The following is an 18,122-nucleotide window of genomic DNA, read 5'->3' on the forward strand; positions in this document are numbered from 1 at the left end:
TATCCTAAAAACAGAACTCTAGTGGTAAACCACTGTTAAACCAAAAAGGATAAATATCCTAAAAATAGAACTGTAGTGGTAAACCACTGGTAAATAGATAAATATCCTAAAAACAGAACTCTAGTGGTAAACCACTGTTAAATAGATAAATATCCTAAAAACAGAACTCTAGTGGTAAACCACTGTTAAATAGATAAATATCCTAAAAACAGAACTCTAGTGGTAAACCACTGTTAAATAGATAAATATCCTAAAAACAGAACTCTAGTGGTAAACCACTGTTAAATAGATAAATATCCTAAAAACAGAACTCTTGTGGTAAACCACATTTAAATAAATAAATATCCTAAAAACAGAACTCTAGTGGTAAACCACTGTTAAAAACACACAGGTAACCTATTTTAATTTAAATAAAACTTGATACATAAACTACCAAAGCAAGTTGTTTGTACAGACAACTTTCAAACAAATAAAACAAACAACAACCTAGTGACTGGGCTGTAAATTAATAAACACTTACAATAAAGATGAGATTATGTTGACTTCTGTTATTTATTACAAACTTGCAATAAAGATGGTGTCATGTTAACTACTGATGTAAATTATTAAACACTTACAGTGAAGATGGTATTAAGTTAACTACTGATGTAAATTATTAAACACTTACAGTAAAGATGGTATCAAGTTAACTACTGATGTAATTTATTAAACACTTACAGTGAAGATGGTATTAAGTTAACTACTGATGTAAATTATTAAACTTTAACAGTGCAGATGGTATCAAGTTAACTACTGATGTAAATTATTTAACACTTACAGTAAAGATGGTATTATGTTAACTACTGATGTAAATTATTAAACACTAACAGTGAAGATGGTATCAAGTTAACTACTGATGTAAATTATTAAACAGAACAAATATGGTATCAAGTTAACTACTGATGTAAATTATTAAACACTACCTGTGAATATGGTATCAAGTTAACTACTGATGTAAATTATTAAACACTTAGAGTTAAAATGGTATCAAGTTAACTACTGATGTAAATTATTAAACACTTACAATAAAGATGGTATCAAGTTAACTGATGATGTAAATTATTAAACACTCACAATAAAGATGGTATGAAGTAAACTACTGATGTAAATTATTTAACACTAAGAATAAAGATGGTATCAAGTTAATTATTGTAACTTATTAAACAGTTACAATAAGATACTCTGTCCTACAACAACTGTTTGTGTTAGTAAGTAGTAATGTTTAAATATATTCATGTCACTAACAGGTATACTACTGATTACATTAAAATGATTCAATATAACCAACTCAAACTTTTCATGAGATTGATTGATATAAACGGTAAAACTTTCATAAAATAAAAGTTCTACTCTATGTTAAAAAAAGTACCAGTTTGTTAAGAACTGGTCTAAATTTAAAATTACTTTAGGATCAATGTAACCAGATTCTTGTGTATAGCCATGGTGAAGGATCTTTTATTTAAAACTGAATTATATTATAGAGTAATGGTTGTTGTATATATATATCATAACTGTTTTTCTAACTGTGAGAGTATAAATGCTTATTATTTTTCTATTTATTATATGGAGCAAATGTTTTGGTTAGATAAATAGATAACGACTTATACTCTACATCCATCATAGTAAATAAATTAGAAATGAAGTTATGAGGAAAAACACCTGTCTTAACTAGTAGTGTAAGCAGTCCAAACAACAGCTACATGCGTTATATAAACAATTATTTACAGTGTATATACAGTTTAATAACTAATATATAAATTATTAGATGATCGATCCAAATGGTCTAATATACTTCATTTTATCCACGTGTTTATACTTTCATTAAAACATGAAACATAGCTATTACAATAATAATAAGAGTGAAGAAACATCAATGTAATAATTCCTACATCATGACCACTAGATGGCAGCACATTTTAGTCACATCATATCAATACTTATCAGTTCAACTCTGTTTAGGTAATTAACAATAGCTGAGATTAATATTGTTAACACTAAATATTATGAGAAAATGTTCTGAGGTGTTTCCCAGTTACATCAACTTTTTACTTTGCTGATTCAAGTATTTATGTCACGAAAATCACAAATAAAAACAAAACAATATCATTCTTTAAAAATCGTAGAAATCTTCGACATCAGACTGGTACATGTCTTAGTTGAATTTGATCTTGGCTTTTGATTGGTGGTGATTCAATCATTATATTTCTGAATTACCTAATGGTACAGTAGTAATGGTAAAGATTGTGTTTGAATAAGAAACTAAACATTTGTTTTTATATGTTGTTCTCGTGCTAATATTGTTTATGTCTTATTGTAATTCTGGATTACAAGACCACAACTCAAAGTAAATGTTAGTTACATTACAGTCGTACTTACCAGATCCAAACCGAAGTATATTTTGTGACTTTTCTTATTGTTGAATGAGAAGTGAATAATGCTAAATGTTTTGCACTTAATGTATTGGAAGTCCACAATTACGGTTCCCGATGACAGATTTTCTAATTCTATTGTACAGAGTGAGAAAAGATATAAAGTTGGACGTAAAAACTTTATATAACTTAATAATTAGGGTTAGTCATAATAAACAAAAAATTCAATATATCAACATTTTAACGTGGTAAATAAGCTTAAAATTTTGTAAGTTGTATGGAAAGAAGTTAACTTTTTACTGGTAGAACTACAAAGTTCAAAAGAAGTTGTTTTTTTTTAGTTTTATTTTACAGAGAACACAAAAAGATAGCCAAAATTCAAGTCATAATGAGACTTTACCATTTCATTTATTTATCGAACCGGGCCCGGCATGGCCTAGCGCGTAATGCGTGCGACTCGTAATCCGACGGTCGCGGGTTCGTGCCTGCGTCGCGCTAAACATGCTCGCCCTACCAGCCGTGGGGGCGTATAATGTGACGGTCAATCCCACTATTCGTTGGTAAAAGAGTAGCCCAAGAGTTGGCGGTGGGTGGTGATGACTAGTTGCCTTCCCTCTAGTCTTACACTGCTAAATTAGGGACGGCTAGCACAGATAGCCCTCGAGTAGCTTTGTGCGAAATTTTCAAACAAACAAACAAACAAAATTTATCGAACCATGGATCAAAATGTCACGCTTACCGGAAGTATTCCTTTGTTGACGTCATCCACAGAGACCTGTAAGTATATTCTTATAAATACAAGCTATAACTCATGATGTTATATTAACACAAAGTAATGTTTGTTAGTGGCTAGTTAAAAGGAAGACATAGAAAAGCTCACAGTTATCACATAAGCACTCTCTTTTTTTTGTTTACTAGTAAAACATAAGTAAATTCAATTCTGAAAGGCTCCCACGGTACAGCTTGATATTTTCTCCCGCATATATAAGAACGATCAATGACCGTTAACAGAAATACTTTTGTGTTGACAGATTCTTAAACAAACACCTTAACACACACACAGAATCAAATAAAAATAGACATCGCCATTTAAACATAGAAATAATGTTCAGAAAAATTAAAATTCATTATCTTCGATCATCGTTTTGAGTGCTCTAGTAACACTAAAAATGGCTATATCTAGAAAAATTTAAATATTTTCCAAAAACCTGATTGAACGCTCACATTCCCAAAAGTGCCGGCATTTTCAATTTTGTTTGAATATTTGAAAACGTCAGAAATTGATTGTTTTTACGGATATTTGTGAGAGCTCAAAATAATAACAAAATGTTTGTGTTCAGAAGCACTTTTGTTTCCCATAATTTTAATTAAACACCTTGTCCAGTAAAATTATTTAAAATAATAATTTGTTAATATTTAAGTTATATGAAATAGATTAATTTAGTGTTTATTACGTGAATTATTTCTAATTTATTTCATTTCTTTTATAAACAAAAGTTGTTTTTATTTACAGCTCAACGTCAGGTGTATGATTAAATTTGTTATGAAATCCTTGGATCTGAGATATTTCGGTTGTTTGTTGATCATTTACACCGGGCTATCTGTGCTTTTCTTATCTTAAGTTTCTAAACCTGATTTTTTTGCATTGTAATCCTGTATACTTACCGCTGAGCCAATAGGGGTGAGCGTTAGAGATCATGGAAGTTTGAAAATCGACAGAACCCTAACTAAAACTGGATTTGGTACAAAAGTAAATTTGGAGCCATGGAGCGTTATAGAAGTAGTGAAAAAATAACACTATCTCAAGAGATGACGAGAAATATTGTTGATTACTTACTTTTCGTTTAAATTACAAGATCCAAAATTCAACAAAAGATATATATAAATTTTCTCTTACTATCTTGTCATGAATAAACAATACTGTAGCTTCATCACTTAACGTCACGAATAAACAATACTGCAAATTCATCACTTGACGTCACGAAAGAACAATACTGTAACTTCATCACTTGACGTCACGAATAAACAATACTGCAAATTCATCACTTGACGTCACGAATAAACTATACTGTACCTTCATCACTTAACGTCACGAATAAACAATACTGTAACTTCATCACTTAACGTCACGAATAAACAATACTGTAACTTCATCACTTAATTTTCGTTAATTAATAATGCGAAAAGTAGATCGTTTCGGGAATATTTTGTTTTGTTCTGTTTTGAAAGTTCCCCTCTGGTATAGCAGTAAGTCTAAACATTTACGACGCGAAAGTCAGGGTTCGGTATCTGGACACATCATATAGCCCGATGTGGCTTTGTTATATGAAGAATAACAAAACACACGCTTTTGAAAAACCAATTTAATGTTAACTTTGTTTCTTGCATTCCAACATTTAGAACTGACACATTTCGTGAATATACTTTTTCGTGTATAATGTTATGTTTTCTGATCCCTTATACATCATAGAGCAATTCATTTATGTTGAGTTGTATCACATAATACATGCTATTAGTTGAATGTGTTAAAAATATTGTATACCTTTCAAGAAATTGTTTCTCACTAATTTCTTCATATTTTTACCTTTAGGGTTAACTGGACTCTAGAAGTTTGCAGTCAAGAAAGCTGGAACAAAGTTTTCATAAAAATAACAAAACAATGTACTTTTCCAAGGGAACCCACCAGGATTTCCCCAGATATTTCGTTAGTCCAGTCCACACCTGTTTACTTCGCTCAAGAGCTTGTACTTACTTGACTTTAGTATATTTTAGTTTCTGTTTTATGTAAAATGCATTAAAAATTAGCGAAACAGGTTTACGAATTTCTTCAAAATAAATTCCTGAATACTCTAAACTGCGCACACTCGTGGTATGTAAATTCATAACTGTTATTTCTCACTTTCTTTTCTTAGTAAGTTTAGCATTTCAAGTTATTTTAGAAACGTGATCACACGTGGAAGTTTCTAGTCGATTGTGAAGTTCTTAACGTGAAAACGTTGGTTTAGAAATAATATTGGTAATTTTCTTTCACTCTAGTTAATTATTTCATAAGTCATTTCTCTACAATATTACAGAAGCTTTCTCTTACGAATGGCTATTGTAAAAAATAATTCCTTTTATAAAGGTTGGTAGCGATATTTTCACTGACAGGTTAGTGATGTTTGTAGTGCATGTGTTTTGAGAGGATAGCATTATACATTCGCTTGTATAATACTAACTTCTCTGAGCTTGGAACACAGTTTAGGAGTTTGATGTATAAATAATTTAAAGACAGGTTTCACACACATCTAGACTCATCTAAAGATAGGCCTAATAAAAGTGCTATGTTTTTCCTATCTGGTCGTCTGTTGATTAAATCAAATAAATGCAAAATGCTTTTTTACTTTCCTTGCATTATGTTTTTACTTAGTCGTTTGTTTCCTCTTTGGGCCGCCTGTTACTTATGGGTCATTACCAGAAAGGTAAGATAGTGCAACATAGAATACCACAAGTGCTCTGTAAGGCTCTCCTTCTCCTATTCTGCCGTCACTTCTACTGCGTGCTGAGCGTTAAAGGTGAGAGCTGTCATACCTAAACTCTAACATGAAGGCAGGTACGTTTTATTTTACATGTTTCATTAATTTTGAAGAACACAGGACCGTGTCGGTAAAACAACTGACCACTTTCAACACACGCTGTCGCATTTAGAAGAAATGTGTTATCCTTTTAGGAGTGTAAGAACATGCGCACTTTTATCCTGACCTAAAATAGGTCCCAATAGATTCTAGCACCTCTGGCAGCGTATATCCTCAGCTGAATTATACCGCACATGACTCACTGTTGTTGAATTATTTCAGTCTCTGACACGTGGCAGTCTATGCATGTTTAGAAGTAAAGTTACTTAACAACAAAATATATATTTCGTTCAACTGTTCCAGTCGAAATTAAGTTGGATGAATCGTGGAAAGTTACCTAGTTTGATGTGTGATGAAATCTGAATATTTGTTGTTATAAACAATACGGTTTATAATCAGTGATGACGAGAAAAATATATATGTAAAAATGGTTCGTTTGCTGGGGGTTGTTGTATTAGTAAGGGTTCTTTAATTTGTTTGTTTCTTTATTTAAAGTTTGGGTGTTTTCTATGGTTATGTTGTGTTTATTTGATTTTCAGTGTTCGAAAACGTGTGAAGGTGAATACGAAGAAAGCAATCACATGTCATTTCTTAACCTTAAAATTACAAGAACCGATACACAATTTATAACAGAAATCCACCGGAAAATCACCCATACTGGACTATACATTCCTTGGAACTAAGCACATGAAACAAAACAAAACTCAACATACTTAGAAATCAGATAAACACAGCCATAAAACTATGCTCACCAGATAAAATTAACGATGAATTAGACAAAATAAAACAATACTTCATCAACATCAATAAGTTTCCTCCACAAACCGTAGAAAACATTATACGCACACACCTAGACAGAAAGCAAAATCAACCAACAGAAGTAAATATATCTCACGAATCAAAAAATCACGAAACCATATACTGCTGTATACCATATATTCCTGACATCAGCAGACAAATAACCAACATTTGGCAAAACTAGTAACAAAATATGACATTCCAGTTAATACCAAATTTATTCAAAACCAGGCACAAAACTGAGGTCTATACTATGTAAAACTACACTGACAAACACCACACCAACATTATTTATAAAATACAATATGGTAACTGCCACGACTTCTATATTGGAGAAACAAGTAGAAAAATGGAAACCAGATTTAAAGAACATAAAAAGTCACATTCACACGTTTTCGAACACTGCAAATCAAACAAACACAACATAACAATAGAAAACACTCAAATACTAAATAAACAAACAAACATAAACATATGCAAAATTAAAGAAGCCTTACTTATACAACAACGTAAACCCAAAATAAACCAATATAAAGGAACGCCTTTATACCTCTATTAATAAATATAATCTAACATCTAAGAACGCGCTCTATCTTCCTACACTCAATTACACAACCGCCTTCAAACATGTGGTCAGCTATCGGTCAGTTACCTCTTTCGTTCTTTGTGAATCTTACGATGACCGAAGAAGGTCGAAACGTTGTTCGCTCCTCTACATAAAAATTTTCTGAACCCAAACCAGCTGTTTTTAAAACACGGTGTATACTTTACTTGTCATCTCTTACTATTTGATCATTTTAATGGTTATTTTTACGTTCATAATTTGCACCACCTCTTGTTCGTACTGTGACAACTAAACAAAAACTAAGATAGTTAATTTGATATCTGACATAATTACTATTGGATTTGGCTATCTTATAACATGTAGTGTTTGAACACGTATATGTAATGTATTGTATTATTCGGTGGTTACAATTATTTCAAACTTCTCTCTCACCTCGTGTTTGTTTGAAGCTCAGTGAGGGTGCTCAACTCAGAATCTGAGAGTCGTCCGATTGAATTCGTCTCCCGCTAAACCCTTTAAGAGGTTGGGTCGTTATAATGTGTCTTTGGGCGAAAGAGTAGCCCACGAGATGTCTGTGGGTGAGGATGACTACCGGTCTTTCAACTGTTAACTTAGGGACGGCCAAAGCAGATAGCCTCATGTAGGTTTGCTCGACATTCAAAACAAAACAAAAACGTGACAACCTATCTTCCGGTAAAGTAGTAAAGACACAGTGATCACTTTACGTCTGTGACTTTGTTCAGTCTAACCTACTGACTATCTGATGTTAGTAGCTCAACTGTCACTTATGTTGGTTTGTTTGTACTTCACAAAGCTACACAATGGATTATTTGTTCTTATTTCATGATAGGTATCGAAATCCGGATTTTAGACTTATAAGTCATCAGTATGTCTACTGAAACCCTGGGACAGAATGTAATAAAGGTGAAGGAACACAACTTGGCTGTGTGTTTGTCTCAAGTTACTTGAGTCGTTGTTCCACACCACACTTGAGTGTGAAATCAATATAGCGTGTGAGAAACACGAACAAACATAATAGAAATAACAGATACTTCTAGTTCCAAACGGAGGTACAGAAATCTGAAGAAACGCTTTCGAAATAATATACAACAGTGAATCACAGTCATTTGAGAATCATTGACACAGAAACACCACTATAATAACACAGTCGTTTGAGAATAACTGATACAGAAACACCACTATAAAAACACAGTCGTTTGAGAATCACTGATACAGAAACACCACTATAAAAACACAATCGTCAGAGAATCAGATACAGAAACACCACTATAAAAACACTGTCGTTTGAGAATCACTGATGCAGAAACACCACTATAATAACACAGTCGTTTGAGAATAACTGATACAGAAACACAACTATAAAAGCACAATCGTTTGAGAATCACTGATACAGAAACACATTTTGTTCTAATTGTGTTACCGAACATAGTCTCTACTATTCGTCATATCAAAATTATAATGTTACGGCCAATTCGACTGAAAGTAGGGACTGTTTTGGATAACCTATGAATGAGTTTACTCGAAATTTAATAAACGTTTATAAACACAAGTCATATGGTAATCCAACGTATCCACCGAAGGGTTTGAACCTTGAATTTTAGCTTTATAAGCCTTAAAGTTTAATTCTGTGCGACCATAAAAGGTATTAAATACCCTTTAAAAAAAGTTAATATGAACGTACGTTTATATATGGCTTCTTCATCTTGTATGTTTGTTTGTAACTTAAAGTGTCGTCTCATGAAATGAACAACTCTCACGACAAACATATTATAATAGACAAATATTTTTGTCTAGTTTTCTACATCTAACGATTGGGTGAAGACAGTTGTTTTTTACGTAACAATTCGACTCTGAGAGAGACAAAGAGCTCCTTTTTAACAAATTTGTACCTTATTTGGTTAGTTTGTTTGTTGTCAGATCTGTGTATTGGTTGAACTCTGCTTTGCCAAGGACAAGTATCGAAACCCGATTTTTAGCGTGTCACTGGTCATGATCATGAGGAATGTTTACCTGTAACTGGAATAAAAATATTGAACCAATTAACAATGAGAAAATAAACCCTTCTAAGAAAGCTACGGAATATTACGAAAGAACTAGTATAGTGTTGGATAATACAAGTTTTTATATTCAGATCAAGGTGGAGTTAGATATGGTGAAACAGTTTCTGACAAATCTCATTTCGTATTTTTCGTGAACATTTTACAATAAAAGGTATGGACAGCTCGGTATTTCTAGTACTGTCTGAAACAATAGACAAAACTTGAAGTTAACTGAAAATCATCGGAAGGTAGGATATCTTTATGTTGATACATTATGTGTGAATTATCTGTTTTATAACTTTAGAAGTAATAACTTTCTTAGCATCTTTAAAATAAAACATTTTTCTCTGAATAACAAGTGAAGTAAGATACTGTTTTTTATCGTGTTAAAATTATCATTCGTGATATTTGTAAGAAATGACAGTTTAACAACAACACAGAATTACATGTTTGTAATTTTTCAAAAATAAAATTGTTCGTTTTTTGGAATTCCGTTGTAAGTTTTGTTCCTGTATTATTAAATTGTTTTGATTTATTTTGAATCTCTTCAGTGTCTTGTGATTCGTATACTGTGGACATGAAGACCGCATTCCTGCTTCTGTTCTCTCTTGTCGTCCTAGCGGGAGACGCTTATGGTAAGTTTGTGAAAGAATTTTGATATTACACATCAGTTTGTCTTTATTATGTATTTAATCACGTGATCTGATTCTGCAAAGGAATTGTTGGAATCTGTGGAATGAACGACTTCCTACTAAATCATCAACCTGAACGTAAGTTATATAACACGATAAAACTAAAATGTACTAAACTGTTTTACACGGTAAAACTTTCATAAAATAAACAGTTAATTTTGTTGAACCAGTCTCTCCATGTTTCTATTGTCATCTACAGCGCCATCGTTCGGAGAACCAAGAAGTAAAATAAGAAACAGATCACATACATTAACAGATGGACGTGCACATAATATATAATTAATTCAGCTAATTCGCCAAGTTATATTTTTATACTGTTTACAATTTATTTTTAAAATAGTTGAATTGAAAAATTTTTATCACAGACATGTTATTATACATCTTATAATATTAAAATTGAGGGTTAAACGGTTATAGAAGTTGTGCTCTTTGTTAGGTTTCTTATTAATTTTAGATATAAAACACTTGTTTACACAGTAATTAAAATACTTGGTCTTGGTTCACGACAGCAGCTAAAAGTTTTGTTTTCCTTAACTTAGTCTCTTGATAGTGTGAAGTAAAATAAAGGTTATGATGATATTACTTGGGAGAGTCGAAACGATCAGTGATAAACATTCTATTCGGTTGTTGCCCATATCGCAATGCCGTCTGTTGCTGTAGTGGTAAAACATGTTGCCAGTCACTACATTATTGTTCAGCAGATTCTACCAGATGTCATCACTGTTCAACCTTTGTTGGTGCATTAGTGGGTGGTGCGCCGACAGCGACATCTCTCGTCGAAGCTGGAAAATCTTGAGTTGAGCACGGAAATTAAAAACAAACAAAAACCTTTAAAATTTTTGTTTTAAAATTAAAGTCTATATTTTTAACTGATATGCTTTCCATGTCACTAAAAATTGACGAGAAAAATAAAAGTTATAAATAAAAGTATATGTGATAAAGACTGTTTTATTATAATATATCGAACCTCAAATCATCAAAAACAGTTTCACAAAACAGTGATAAAACAAACATATCTCAACCATGAGTCTGACATTAATGTGGGTAAGTTTGTTTATAAAGTAAAATATATTCAACATGCATTGTTTTACATACAGTAATTGTAGACTGTTATTATTTTAAACACAATAAATATAAAATTAGGTTTGTGAGAAACTCAGAAGAAATGTCATACCTTACAAACTTACAATACTTACAAACAGAATAATGCGTCACGTTCGTTAGAATTTATGGTGTAAGCGACCTTTTGAACATAGAATTCTGCATCTAGTTTGTTTATTTGTTATTAAACAAAGTTACACGAAGGACAATCTGCTTAACACGGGTAACGAAGCCCGGTTTTTAGGAGAACAGTCTGTAGACATACTATTGTACCACTAAAGTACACTAGATCTACTGCTTAAGGATATTCAAACACTAGAAAGTGTAAAAATTATTCCAATCGCACCACGTTCGCTGTATCTATTGTTAAACAATACGTTTCGCTGAGTCCAGAGATTTTCAGAGCTGATGGGACACAACAAACAAATCATTGTCATTATAAAGATCTACAAAGTTATTGTGATGTGTGGATAGAAATACGAATGACGTACAATATTCTTAAGTTTTACGTGTGACAGTTACTGGCAATACATGTACAAAACATGGACATGAGGTTGAACTTTTTATTACAAAACGATTACTAATTTTTTTTAGAAAAGGAATTTGTGTCTGTGTTGATAAAAACCTGTCGTCTCTAACTCCTGACGAGCCCCGGCATGGCCAGGTGGTTAGTGCACTCGACTTATAATCTGAGTTTCACGGGTTCGAATCCACATCACACTGAACATACTTCTTGTGCCGGGATGTCGTTATAACGTGACGGTGAATCCCACTATTCTTTGTTAAATGATTACCTCAATAATAGGCAGTAGGTAGTGATGATTAGCTGCCTTCCCTCTGGTGTTACACTGTTAAATTACGGACGGCTAGCGCAGATAACCTAAAGCAGTTTTTCACTAAAATTAAAAACAAACAAACAGTTCAAATAAAATTTTAAATATGGACACAGTAAAAAATTCAGTGCCTAATAAAAACTGAACAAACGTAAATGAAATGGTTTTCGTCTGGAAAATATTATGTTTGTACAAAATGGTGTTTGTACCTTAGTTTTGAAAATAAAATGTGGTAGAACATTTTATAACCAGTTTTTAACCTCGTTTTATATGGTTAAATGAATGTTATTACAAATATTGAAGACTACTAAATGTGTAAATTACTGCACACTGTGTAAGTTCTTGTGTTTCCAGATTATATACGCTTTATTATAAGAAAATATTGACATAGTGACGAGATTAAATGAGATTGTTTTGTGTTTAGCAACGCTTTAAAAATTATGGTCTCTGAATTTAAACTTAGTTATATGTTTTTTATTTATTTTAATGTAATGGTTTAAAACATTCAGTCAAACACTATGCATCAATTTGTTTTGTTGTGTTTTCTGGTTGAAATTCTTGTAGTTAAAGGTTGTGATACCTTAAATAAATTATTTATTGTGTTCAGTTCACAAGATGCAGGACATGAAACGAATTTCCATAATTCTAAGTAAACTGTCTTCGATCTTACCTTTGTCAGTATAATTATATGTTTTACAATCATGTGATATCAGTTTCTATGAAGTCTTCTGAAATGTATAAATAACAGTTGTAAGCTTTGTTTACAAATATAAATAATGTTTTCTGTGGACACGCTATGTGATACGTGGACTTACTTATCAGTATCTTATATTTATACAATTTATAATTAAGATAGAGACAACATGCAGACTTACAACATGATTTAATGAATAACATGTGTCATGTTATTACTTTGATTTCCACATGATTTTTATGACACGAAGCAAAACTCATCAAAAAATATATTTTGTGTTTTAGAAATATTTATTTATTGATTTCTATTAATTAAATGTTTTGAGCTGTATGGACTGAAACATTTACGGTTTTGTCACCAGGAGTCGTGATATATTGTGTGAAAGTACGAACGAAATTTTCGAAAGGACAACAAAACCATAGAAATGTTTCATCTTCATAGCACGTTAATAAGATATGTATTAATCAGTTTGAGATAACACATAGAGTTTAGTAATTTCTTACCAGCAGGTTACATTTTCTTTACTTTAAAGTTTTTTATCATCAAACAAAAATGTACAACTGTAAAATTACCACTTGTACTTCATCCATTAACATTTTGAAACGAGTATAATCTGTCCACGTTGTTACAAACACTTAGCTGTATTGTGGGACGTATTGTTTCTCTAGGTCTCACTTGTTCCTGAGGTTGACTGGTTTCTCATTAAATGTTTCTAAACAGTTAATTATTAGTGTTGTACAGTAACGGTTTTACATGGAAGATTTGGGATAACACTTTATTGTTATAATTCTTGGAAGCTAAGTTATAAGTGAATTCAATGGTTCAGTCAAGACTAAACCCAAGGATAACAATCTTTGCATGCTATGTTTGTTGATATTCCAAACTTGAGGCTAAAGTCATCAGATGTGAAATTTTAACCTCATTACGACAAACATTATTTGATCTTTAGTCTCCACCTTAAAATTAAAAGTCTCGATATGAGACATATACTAAACCAATGTGGAGAATACTTGTCGGTCATTAAAGTTTCACTTTAAGATATTTTTCCCCCCTTCAAGTTAAAATTACATTTGTCTGACAAAACCTTGTTTGAACATCTGTTCATTTCTGTGTTTAACTATGGTCACTATCACGTATAAAACCTCTATAACAAAGTTGATAGTCAAGTAAACTGCCCGGCATGGCCAGGTGGGTTAAGACACTCGACTCGTAATCTGAGGGTCGTGGGTTCGAATCTTCGTCGCACCAAACATGCTCGCCCTTTCAGCCGTAGAAGCGTTATATGTGACAATCAATCTTACTATTAGTTGGTAAAAGAATAGCCCAAGTGTTGGTGGTGTGTAGTAATGAATAGCTGCCTTCCATCTAGTATTACACTGCTGAATAATAGACGACTATCGTAGATAGCCCTCACGTAGTTTTATCAAAAAGTGATAAACTTAAGCAAATGTTTTATAACAAATACCATGTGAATTAATACTATTTGTTTCGCTAACCGAGCTGTCTAATTTACTTTATAGAAAATCGCATGTTTCGTCATTGCATAGTGTCAATTTAGTTTGACACTTGGATTTTGTCAATGTTTCAACAGTTTGGTCCGATCGGTTCCCAACCGGTGGGTCGCGATTCCCCAAGGGGTCGCGAAGCCTTGGTAGGGGAGTCACGTAGCCTTGTTAGAAGTAGCTTGGGATAACATTAATTTTATTTCATCAATTACATTTTTTTTTGTTTCGGTGCAAAGCAAAACGTGTGCAACGTTAGTTCAATGTCATTAGGTGATATTATGGGTGTATGTATGCGTGCCTATGTGAAAGTGTATGTGTCTGCAACTGTATGTATGTGTGTACTAGTGAGTAGCAAGTATGTGAGTGCACGCGCATGTACGTATGCTTGTGTGTCTGTTTAGCTGTGATTAAATGTGTGTGTGCTCGCTGTCGACACGTGAGTCACATGTCCGTTGCTGATTGGTGGATGACGCGACTGGCCACGCTCCCTTCCCTCCCAATACTTACCCCATCATTACTCTACCTGCACCCCCACAAGTAGTCAGTGTAAGATCTACAGTTGCCAAAGCGTTCATTATTCAACATTTTTATTTTATTTTAACAAGGAGATAAGTAAGCAGAAGTAAGCTATGAGTTGTGTCCATGGCTAAACTGCGCAGATACTCAGAATGCTACCTCAACATTGGCTTCACCACTGTGCTCGCCAACGACGGCATCGAGAAACTGGTGCAGAATCAATGAAACTATCAAAACTCAAGCGTCATCTCGAGACGAAACATCCAGAACACTCAAAGAAGGGTTTGGATTTCTTCAAACGGCATGAACGGTGTCTTAAAAGCCAAAGAATCGATAGAAGTGGGTCGTTTCAGCAGCAGAGTGCAGCCGTAGTGGAAGCTTCAGATGAGATTGCATTCAAAATTGCTAAACAAAGAAAAGCCTCACACGATTGGAGAAACACTTCTTAAACCCTGCATAGTGAAATCAGTAAATCTTATTCTTGGAGAAGCCAGTGCAAAGAAGATGCAGCAAGCATCCCTGTCAAATAATACTATACAGAGGCGCATTTCTAAAATGTCTATGGATGTGAAGGAACAGGTTTTGACTGAAATCAAGGGTTCCTCTTTGTTCTCCTTTCAGCTCGACGAGTCAACAGATGTAAGTTCATGTTCTCAGTTGCTTGTCTTCGTGAGATACATTAATTCAGGTGACATCAAAGACGAATTCTTATTCTGCAGTGCACTTGAAACCACAACAAAAGCTGATGGTGTCATGGAAAAAGTTTAAACTTTTATCAAGACGAAGATCTTCAATGGGAAAACGTGTGTGGGGTTTGTATGGATGGAGCACCGGCTATGCTGGGATCGAAATCAGGATTCCAGTCGAGAGTAAAGAAGCTAGCACCTCAAGCAAGGGCATCCACTGCATGATTCACCGATATGCTCTCGCCAGTAAGATTCTCCCTGCCTCTCTGCAGGAAGTACTCGAATCTGTAATAAAAATTGTAAATTATGTGAAGACTCAAGCACTCAAGACTCGCCTATTCAAAGAACTATGCAAAAACATGAATGTTGACCACGAAGTCCTTCTCTTCTACACAGCAGTACGTTGGTTGTCGAAAGGAAACGTTATTAATCGTGTCTTTGAAATGAAAGATGAAATAAAGCTATTCCTGGAGACTCAAGAAAGGAAAGATCTTGTAGCTCACTTCGAAGATGAAGCATGGAATAAAAGGGTTGCGTACCTAGCCGACATTTTTGACCAGCTGAACAAGCTCAATTTGAAGCTTCAAGGAAGGGAAACACATGTTCTCCTTTTTCAAGATAGTCTTCGGGCCTTTGTTTCCAAACTGCAGAACTGGCGTCGGAAAACCAATCTTGGAAACATCAATATGTTTGAAAAACTTTGTGGAGTGACGGATGAGTCTCAGATCCAACTGGATCAGTTCCTCAAGAATGAGATTACCGAACATCTTCAGTCTCTAGAAAAGGAAGTCGAGCGTTACTTCCCTGAGCTATCACAGGAACAGGAGGCCCTGGTAAGGAACCCATTTTGTACTGAACTTGATGTATCCAGCATCCCAGATGATATCCAAGATGAATTTCTGGATCTAAGGAACGACTCTTCAGCTCGTGATCTCTTCAAGGTGAAATCCGTGACTCAGTTCTGGTGCGCTATGTATCAGTCATACTCCAAAGTCAGCATGATAGCTTTACGTGTCCTTGTTCCATTTGCTTCTACCTACTTGTGTGAGGCAGGTTTTCCACTCTTGTCAATATAAAAACAAAGAATAGGAACAGATTGGATGTTGGAGATGACATGAGACTGGATCTAACAAACGCTCGGCCACGAATTTCAAAGCTTGCTGCTGAAATGCAACATCAGGCATCTCACTAGCTGGGTTGGATAGCTGTTCAAACCTATGTTAATATTATTTTAGGAAATATATGTTCTTTTTTGTGAATTCAGGTTGGACCAGTGTGATTTAATTTGCTAATAAATAATTACAGAATTTTAAAATATTTTTTAGATGTTTCTTTCCCTCTCCTTCACAGAAAATAAAAGAAAAATTAAGCTGCTGATAGTAAGCCCAAAGTAGGGGCCACATGGGTTTCAAACTTTTAGGTAAGGGGTCGCAAGTGCCAAAAGGTTGGGAACCCTGGGTTATAGCATTAGTTTCGTAAGTTACTTTAATCTTTGGACATGTGTTAATCTCCGTCTTCTAAATAGTGCTTGGAACAAACACACACTTTCTTCTGTAATGTTTTTTTTGGTTAATGAGTTTAATCTATTCAAGCTTTGTTGGCTTATCAGACGGCATAGAACGAATATAAACAAGATTAAACACATGCTGACTTTATGCAATTTTCCGTTTGTTTCACACATAAATTCCTTTCATGTATTCAGTTTTCAGCAATTATGTGAACAACCATTAACTGCACAAGAATTACCTCTGTCATATTTTACAGCAACAATTATGACGAAAAAAACAACAGAATAAAAACAAAAGATCGGTGTTGTTTTGATTACGGCACGTGCTTTATCTTTCGTTCTTGCTATGGCTGATACAAGATGTGACACATTACTGTTGACGCTCATGAAAACTGGCGAGATATGATTACAATATACGTCATTAAACGTTAGTATAAGGCCTATTATATTTTTTGAAACTGTATTATATATCTAGTCCGGTAGTGATTAGCTAAGCATGTAGTCGTCAATGGATACGTGAAATATAGTGCGGTTGGAATACTACTGTTATACGCTCTTTTAATTTTTAAAAGTTAAATCCCCATAAAATACAGTGTTAGAATGCTAATAGGCCTTACACTAATCAAAATAAATCATCATCAGTAACAGTAGCTCACATACGTTTGTCGACTTCAGGTTAGTTAGTTTTTTATGAATAAATGAAATTACTCATAAGTTCTAAAACTAGATGAAATATATATCCTCATGTTAACAAAGTTTGTAGATATACTGAGATTAAAACTATTTTATTATGAACTAATTGAAAAATGGCGCATTGTTTCATGATGTTTCTCTACAAACTCAAATCTACGTTCCAATAACAACACAGTTTTCATTTTTTATCTTTGTTTCTAGTTAATATGGTGTAGTGTTTCAACATACATTACAGCACTTTTCAACAAAACGTTTGGACGAAACTTGTTACAATAACTATCACGTAGAATATTTAAACTTACGTAAAATATTGATTTATACTTGTAATATTTAAAACCATCGTCTGTCTGTAACCAATACTGATGGTTCGAAATACTTGGTAAAATATCTTTACTTTTCACTTGTTGTTCGTTATGTAATTTGGAAACCTCAAAATAATTAATTACTTGG

The 18,122-nt window shown here is 33.4% G+C and overlaps 2 protein-coding genes across 6 annotated transcripts in view; both read left to right on the forward strand.

Annotated features, from left to right (window-relative positions):
- The window catches only part of LOC143241960 (progranulin-like), a 95,678-nt gene that overhangs the window by 47,563 nt on the left and 29,993 nt on the right, over window positions 1-18,122 (forward strand). Inside the window, exon 2 of one of the 3 annotated variants that reach the window (XM_076485294.1) lies at window positions 9,997-10,080. The exons of the other annotated variants lie outside the window; for them this stretch is intronic. Coding sequence (XP_076341409.1) covers window positions 10,023-10,080 — 58 coding nt within the window. The 5' untranslated portion in view covers window positions 9,997-10,022. The remainder of the gene's footprint in view (window positions 1-9,996; window positions 10,081-18,122) is intronic. 3 annotated transcript variants of the gene reach the window in all.
- LOC143241953 (granulin-2-like) overlaps window positions 9,665-18,122 on the forward strand; it is a 62,299-nt gene continuing 53,841 nt past the window's right edge. The window contains exon 1 of one of the 3 annotated variants that reach the window (XM_076485281.1): window positions 9,665-9,693. The gene's annotated coding sequence lies outside the window, so the exon portion shown is untranslated. The remainder of the gene's footprint in view (window positions 9,694-18,122) is intronic. The other 2 variants (XM_076485274.1, XM_076485276.1) reach the window with 2 other exon arrangements.

This window comes from Tachypleus tridentatus, unplaced genomic scaffold (assembly GCF_004210375.1).
Source record: "Tachypleus tridentatus isolate NWPU-2018 unplaced genomic scaffold, ASM421037v1 Hic_cluster_1, whole genome shotgun sequence".
Classification (NCBI taxonomy): Eukaryota; Metazoa; Arthropoda; class Merostomata; order Xiphosura; family Limulidae; genus Tachypleus; species Tachypleus tridentatus.